General features: G+C 43.2%; 1 protein-coding gene and 1 long non-coding RNA gene across 2 annotated transcripts; both read left to right on the forward strand.

Annotated features, from left to right (window-relative positions):
• Positions 1–1,505: 1,505 nt before the first annotated feature.
• On the forward strand, positions 1,506–1,775 carry LOC117962032. The gene is made up of 2 exons (XR_004660545.1): positions 1,506–1,595; positions 1,743–1,775. It is a non-coding gene; the product is annotated as an uncharacterized LOC117962032 (long non-coding RNA).
• Positions 1,776–3,067: 1,292 nt separating this feature from the next.
• LOC117962133 (C-type lectin domain family 10 member A-like) lies at positions 3,068–6,552 on the forward strand. The gene is made up of 8 exons (XM_034901247.1): positions 3,068–3,322; positions 3,543–3,650; positions 3,850–3,939; positions 5,154–5,219; positions 5,311–5,403; positions 5,537–5,691; positions 6,064–6,170; positions 6,297–6,552. Exons 1-8 carry the CDS (start codon positions 3,265–3,267, stop codon positions 6,451–6,453), a joined length of 834 nt encoding a protein of 277 aa, XP_034757138.1. The 5' UTR covers positions 3,068–3,264; the 3' UTR covers positions 6,454–6,552.
• Positions 6,553–7,404: the final 852 nt, after the last annotated feature.

The following is a 7,404-nucleotide window of genomic DNA, read 5'->3' on the forward strand; positions in this document are numbered from 1 at the left end:
CCACCAGACTCCATGTAAATAAGCACTACTTTTAGTGTGTATAGAGCAGCATATCTCCACCGGACTCCATGTAAATAATCACTACTTTTAGCGTGTTTTTTTTTCCGACATTTTTGTCAAATTTTTCCAAGTTATTGTCACCTTTTCCAAAAATGTTCCCATTGTTGTACTTTCAACGTTCTATTATTAATTTTTCTTTACGTGGTGTAACATATATAATAAAATAATATGAATATGAATATTATTGATAATAACAAAAATGATATTATAAAAAAGCCAAAAACCATAAAATTATATCTTTTCCAAAGACAGTCGACAGAAACTTTGAATGAAAAACCTCGAAAAAAACCTTGAAAAAGCAACCAAAAAAATTCAATAATTCAAAAAAGACCAAAAAATTCCAAAAAATGAGGAAAGATTTTGGAACGACCCACATAAACTTCGGGAGACAAAAAATACAAAAAGGCAAAAAATGTTGCTTATTGGGGGGGTGGAGGGGGGGGGGCATGGTTGGAATTAGAAATGAAGGTTAAACTGGACTTCAATAAAGTTTGTTTGAATGTGTCTGAAGCTGTGATCCTGATATATGAGAATATGAGAATATTAAAAAGAAAAACAAAATAATAATAAAAAAACTAGAAAATTCCACAGAAATGTTATCAGTGTGCCTGCCCGGCTGCACATCCACATACACACACATTCGAAACGTCAGATAGGAGTCAGTTGGTCACCATGGTCTCCAGGGAACAGTGTCATGATAGGTGTGTGTGTGTGTGTCTCGATGTATGTGTTTGTGTATGTGTGTGTGTGTGTTTGTCTGTGTGTCTGAATGTATGTGTGTGTGAGTGTGTCTGTGTCTGAGTGTGTCTGTGTCTGAAGGTGTGTGTGTGAGTGTGTGTGTGTGTGTGTCTGTGTCTGAAAGTGTGTGTGTGAGTGTGTGTGTGTGTGTGTCTGTGTCTGAAAGTGTGTGTGTGTGTGTGTGTGTGTGTGTGAGTGTGTCCCTCTGTCCTCTAAGTAACTAAACCTGTTGCTATGGTGATTTCCTCAGAGAAGGGGTCAGATTCTTTCTTTCAATGTTTTCTGTCTGCAGTTGGTGAGCCTAGCGGGAAAAGTTTTAGTCTGATAGACTCCATAGTTACATGTCTGCAATCGGCACAAGATTTTAAACTTTTAATCATGTTTCTACGTTAAAGTATGGCGATACAGCACGGTCCCAAAGAGGGGGGGGGCGATACAGCACGGTCCCAAAGAGGGGGGGGGGGAGATACAGCCCGGTCCCAAAGAGGGGGGGGGGAGATACAGCCCGGTCCCAAAGAGGGGGCGTTTTGAGCAATGTTGAGCGATTTCCCATTCAAGTCAATGAGACATTTCCGCCGTATTTTTGCAGAAATCGGTAAAACCATGCGGCAAATCTCTTACAAAAGTCATAGCACACCATTGCCGATCATTACCCACATGTCGGTGTAATATGGTGCGCGTGTTGGTAACGCTTTGGGACTAGTAGCGGGACAAAATTTGGCGGAAGATGAAGAATAACTAGAAAATGCATTTCCTGCAAAAATGCGTGGGAATGCTAAATAGCTGAATTGCTAAAGGTAACCTGGCTTAAATCAGTAAAAGTTGTAGAAAAAATTGAAACACTTAAGCTAAACTGGAGAAATAAGAAGATGTTGAAATAGTGAGAAGAGTGGAAAAAAGTAGGAATGGTTTCAATTAAGTTTGAAAAAAATGAAATGCTAAAGCTAAACTGGATAAATTGCTTAAATCAGTAAGAAGATGTGGACGTCTTGAGTGGAGTTTTAACACTAGGTGATGAGACACCACTGTGGGATTTGAACCCGGGTCTCCGGCACCAAAGGCATGTGACATAACCACCACGCCACCACTGTAATATCTTCTTAAAAAACAATACATGGCAATATATAACATATCGTGTGTGTGTGTCTCTGTGTGTGTCTGTGTGTGTGTCTGTGTGTCTTTGTGCGTGTGTGTGTCTCTGTGTGTGTGTGTCTCTGTGTGTGTCTGTGTGTGTGTGTGTCTCTGTGTGTCTGTGTGCGTGTTTGTGTGTCTGAGAGAGAACAGGACACAAACAGACGTACAGAGTATGGTTGCCTTGGAGACCAAGACCAATGAGAAGCCTTTGATCTCTGTGATGTCATCTCTTTGATCTGTAATCAGTTAACGACCGCAGCTGCTGTACCTGTCAGCTAATGGAAACCACAGCTCACAGAAATGTGGACGATGTTTAACATGGCAGTGAATGGAGGAAGATTGGGAACTCTTGTCATTTGAAAGCTTGCTGAGCAAAAATTATAATTCATATCGCAAGAATGAGCACATTGGCTGAAACTAGACAAAAATACCTACGTTTCAATGTATAAATTGTCCATGACAAGTTAGAATTGTTGGCGTGGGAGCAAGTTATAGAGAATGGAGTAAGATCATTTTTTCGAAGCCTTTCACTCTGGTGACATCACTCCTCACTCTACCTCACGCAATACACACTCATTATAAATGCAGAAAAATCATAAAATGTACACTGCACTTAAACAGCTTTATATCAAATATATCAATCTGAAAAGCCATAGCCGGATAGCTGAATAGTTTAGCTAGCTTTAGATAGCTTGCTCTCATTGACTTTAATGTTTAAAAAAATGTTTAAAAGCTTAATATTTGAAAAGTTTAAATAGTAGAAATCGTCCCATCATCTGCTGAAAGAGCTGAAGATTGTAAAAGTTTAACGGTTTAAAGGGCAGAAAGTATGTTATGAGTATATATATATAAACACTGCCTTGAGAAAGTATTCGGCCCCCTTGAACTTTTCAACCTTTTGACACATTTCAGGCTTCAAACATAAAGATATAAAATTTTTATTTTTTTTATTTTAAAGTTTTTAGGCGTTTTCTTGTGTATTATCAGGTTTTTTTAGGCGTTGTTTTGTGTATTTTTAGGTTTTTTAGGCGTTTTCTTGTGTATTTTCAGGTTTTTTAGGCGTTATCTTGTGTATTATCAGGTTTTTTTAGGTGTTTTCTTGTGTATTTTCAAGTTTTTTAGGAATATTCGTGCTGTTTTCAGGTTTTTTAGCGCTTCTGTTTTGGGCTTTTGTCTCTAGAAGAGTCTGGTCACTGTGACATCAGAACGTCTCCACGCCAACGTGTTTTCCAGATCAAAGTGCATTGTGGGGCCGTTGACCCGTCGGCTGTGTTGGACAGACAGACTGTTGGACGGGACGGAGACACACGGAGGACAAGAGACACAATCGTTATGACAACAACTGAATACCGCGACATTGAAGATGACAGCAGCTCCTTTTGGAACAAAGGTCTCTCTCTCCGTCTGTCTGTCTCTCCCTCCGTCTGTGACAAAACTGACAAAACTGACTAAAAAAGCCAACTCTCTCTCTCTGTCCGTCTGTCTCCCTGTCTGTCTGCCTGTCTGTCTCTCTCTCTGTCCGTCTGTCTCCCTGTCTGTCTGCCTGTCTGTCTCTCTCTCTGTCCGTCTGTCTCCCTGTCTGTCTGCCATACCCGTCTGTCTCTCCACAGAGCCAGCACCTGTCTCTCTCTCAGCTGTCTCCAGGTTCAGACGCTGGTTGTTTCCTGCTCTGACGGCTACATTCATCCTGGTTCTGATCATAGTACTGGGAGCTAGCAGTGAGACACACACACACACACACACACACACACACACACACACAAAAATACCACAATCAAACTTCCTGGTATTAAACTGTGTGTGTGTGTGTGTGTGTGTGTCTGTTTGTCTGTGTGTGTCTGTGTGAATGAGTGTGTCTGTGTGTCTGTGTGTGTCTGTGTCTGTGTGTGTGTGTGTGTGTGTGTGTGTGTGTTTCAGACACACAGACCTCTAACCGACTCTGGTCTCTGGAGAAAACTGTTTCCAACGTGAACGAATCCCTGAGCTCAGTACAGCAGCTCGCAAAAGGTAACGCAGTACAAGTACTACAGTCCTGTACACTAGAAAATTCCACAGACATTTGTACAGTGTGCCTACTACTTGGTGCACATCCAAATAATAAACTAAAAATAATAAAAGTGTTAAGTGTCTTATCCCTTCAGAGATAGACCTTTAAAACCTATTGAAGACCTTTCTGTTTACCAGAGACAGCTACGACGTAGCTAGTGCTGACCAACCAGACTCCATATGAAAAAACAGTACTTTTAGCGTGTATAGAGCCGACATATTTTCACATGTAAATCAGTAAAGTATGAGTTTATTTCAACCAACACTAGAGTTGTGATGGTTGGAAAAGTGTAGAGAAGACCAAAAACAGATTTTCAGAGTTTTATTTGGTTTCTGTCAACTTCGAATGAAAGGTGTGTTACGATGCTAAAATGAGTGTTTATTTACATGGAGTCTGGTGGGATTAGCAATGCGAGCCTTAGCAAAAAAAAAAAGTTTTAAATGTATAGAGTGTACAAAGGGTGAAGTTTTAGGTGTCTTATTCCTTCAGAGATAGACCTTTTAAAAACCAATAGGACAGAGAGAAATTTGTTTGTAAAATGTCAGACAATCGTACTGTAGCCCCCCCCCCCTTTATGCTCCTCTTTAACTTTCACCATTCCACCACATACACACACATTGGAATATCTGAAACGGTCTGAAAACAGGACGATACGTAAACTGTGATTTGGGAGAAACCGTAGTTGATATCTGAACGCCCATTCAACCCAATTAACGGCAAAGTCTTGTCTTCAGTTTAAACTTTTAATCATGTTTCTACGTTAAAGTATGGTGATACAGCACGGTCCCAAAGAGGGGGGGTTTTGAGCGATGTTGAGCGATTTCCCGAACATTTCCCATTCAAGTCTATGAGAAATCGTTCACCGTTTCCTGGCTTTTTTTGTGATAACTGCGCAATAAATCTCGTTGAAAAGTCATAGCACACCATTCCAGATCATTACACACGTTTTGATGTATTGTGTGTGTTCGTGTTGGCAACGCTCCAGGACTAGTAGCGGAATAATAATAATAATTATGAGAAACAATAGACATTCACTGAATGATTATATCAGAAAAGATCTTTGTGAGATTTGCGTAAGCCACGCCCACCTGAGCCCGGCAGCCAATAGGGAACAGACTGTGCCGTGACAAAGGTAATCACGGCGACCGTCTCTAACATGCTGTCTCTGTCTCAGACGCAGCTAAAGACGTTAACCGCCTCAAGTTTTCAGTGGAGAACAACAAGGATCAGCTGATCTCAGGTAACACACACACACACACACACACACACTCTCTCACTCATAACTCGCATATATTTACTGTGTGTGTGTGTGTGTGTGTGTGTGTGTGTAGTGGGCGAGGCGTTGAAGCAGCTGTCTGTCGTCGACTCCCTCAGCCAGACCGTCGCCTCGCTGAAATGTTCCCTCGAACGAATCATCAACAACAGTACACACACACACACACACATCTGTCTGTATCTGCTCTGACCTGTCTCTCTGCTGACCTGTCTGTCTCTCTGCTGACCTGTCTGTCTCTCTGCTGACATGTCTGTCTCTCTGCTGACCTGTCTGTCTCTCAGGCTCAGCAGTGGAGGGCTGTTGTCCTCTGGACTGGCTGCCCTTCGGCTCCAGCTGTTATCTGTTCAGCAAGACGTCCGCATCCTGGCCCCGAGCCAGAGATTGGTGCAACGGACACGAAGCACACCTGGTCATTCCCATCACCGACGAGGATTGGGTGAGACACCCGTCTGTCTGCCTGGCTACCTGTCTGTCTTTCTAAATAACTAGAAGATGACCCACGGCATGTTCATAACAAAGGAAGATGAGTATATTGTATATTAATATTGAAGAGGACCCAGAGTTGATCCCTGCGGGACGCCGCCAAGTTTTGTTTTGGAGGCTTCATTTGAAAGAAATCCACTGTCTCCCTGTCTGTCTGTCTTTCTCTCTGTCTGTCTGTCTACCTACCTATCTGTCTCTCTCTGTCTTCCTGTCTGTCTCCCTGTCTGCCTTTCTCTGCCTACCTGTCTGTCTGCCTGCCTACCTGTCTGCCTTTCTCTGCCTACCTGTCTGTCTGCCAGCCTAACTGCCTGTCTGTCTGGTCCAGAACTTTGTGATCCGTCAGGCGGGCGGCGTCTTCCACTGGGTGGGTCTGACTGATGAGAAGGGGGAGTGGGAGTGGGTCAACCAGACCCCGTACGTCATGAACCGAAGGTGAGTCCTCCTCAGACTCTGATTGGTTGCCAGGCAATCACAGTCGGACTTCATATTAAAAAAGACCGTTTGACCGTAGCTTTTATTTTGAAGGAGGGAGCTACAGGAAGTGTGTGTGTGTTGCAGGCGCTGGATGCCGGGGCAGCCGGACAGCTGGACCGGGCACGGGTTCGGGCCCGGGGACGAGGACTGCGCCCACATACACACCGACGGGCGCCTCAACGACCTGCACTGCTCCACCAGGCTGCGCTACATCTGCCAGAAACACCGCCTGCGCAGCTGAACCCCCAGGACCAGACCAGGAACCCCTCCAGAACCAGACCAGTACCCCTCCCCCCAAAAACCCGACCAGGATCCCTCCCCCCAGAACCAGACCAAACGTTAAAAAAATTAAATACGATTTTTTTTCCCAAAAAAAGGCGACAGAAACGTCGAATAAATTGACCCAAAAACCTCCGAATAGCAAAAAAATAAAATTTTGGAACGACCGACAAAAAGTTCTGAAAAAAATGGGCGGGGGGGGGGGGGGGGGGGGGGGGGGGGGGGGGGGGGGGGGGGGGGGGGGGGGGGGGGGATGGGGGGCATTGTTGGATGTAGAAATGAAGGTTAAACTGAACTTCAATAAAGTTTGTTTAAATGTGTCTGAAGCTGTGATGCTGAAATGAGAGAATATTAAAAATAAAAATAAAATAATAAAATAATAATAATAACTAAATGTGTTTTGGTCCAACAGTACACGGTGACATGTTCTGTTCATTTATTACAAGATAGTCTTCACAGAAATAAAAACTATGTTTAAAAAAGGATGTAGCGTCTCTTTGTTATCGTGTGCAGTCCACTTAGAGAGCTAAAAAACTACAACTCCCAACATGGGTAAAGTGCATCAACATCCTGAACACTGTCATAACAATAATACTATAAATTAACACAGAAACATGGAAGTATCATTAATAACTTAGACATCAGGTCAGTGTGTATGTGTGTGTGTCCGTGAGTGTGTGTGTGTGTCAGTGAGTGTGTGTTTGTCAGTGATTGTCTATGTGTGTGTGTCCGTGAGTGTGTGTCTATATGTGTGTGTCTATGTATGTCTATGAGTGTGTCTATGTGTGTGTTTGTCAGTGAGTGTCTATGTGTGTGCGTTCGTGAGTGTGTGTGTGTGTGCGTCAGTGAGTGTGTGTGTGTCAGTGATTGTCTATGTGTGTGTGTGTGTGTGTGTGTGTGTGTGTGTGTGTGT

The sequence above is a fragment of the Etheostoma cragini genome, chromosome 19 (assembly GCF_013103735.1).
Source record: "Etheostoma cragini isolate CJK2018 chromosome 19, CSU_Ecrag_1.0, whole genome shotgun sequence".
Taxonomy (NCBI): Eukaryota; Metazoa; Chordata; class Actinopteri; order Perciformes; family Percidae; genus Etheostoma; species Etheostoma cragini.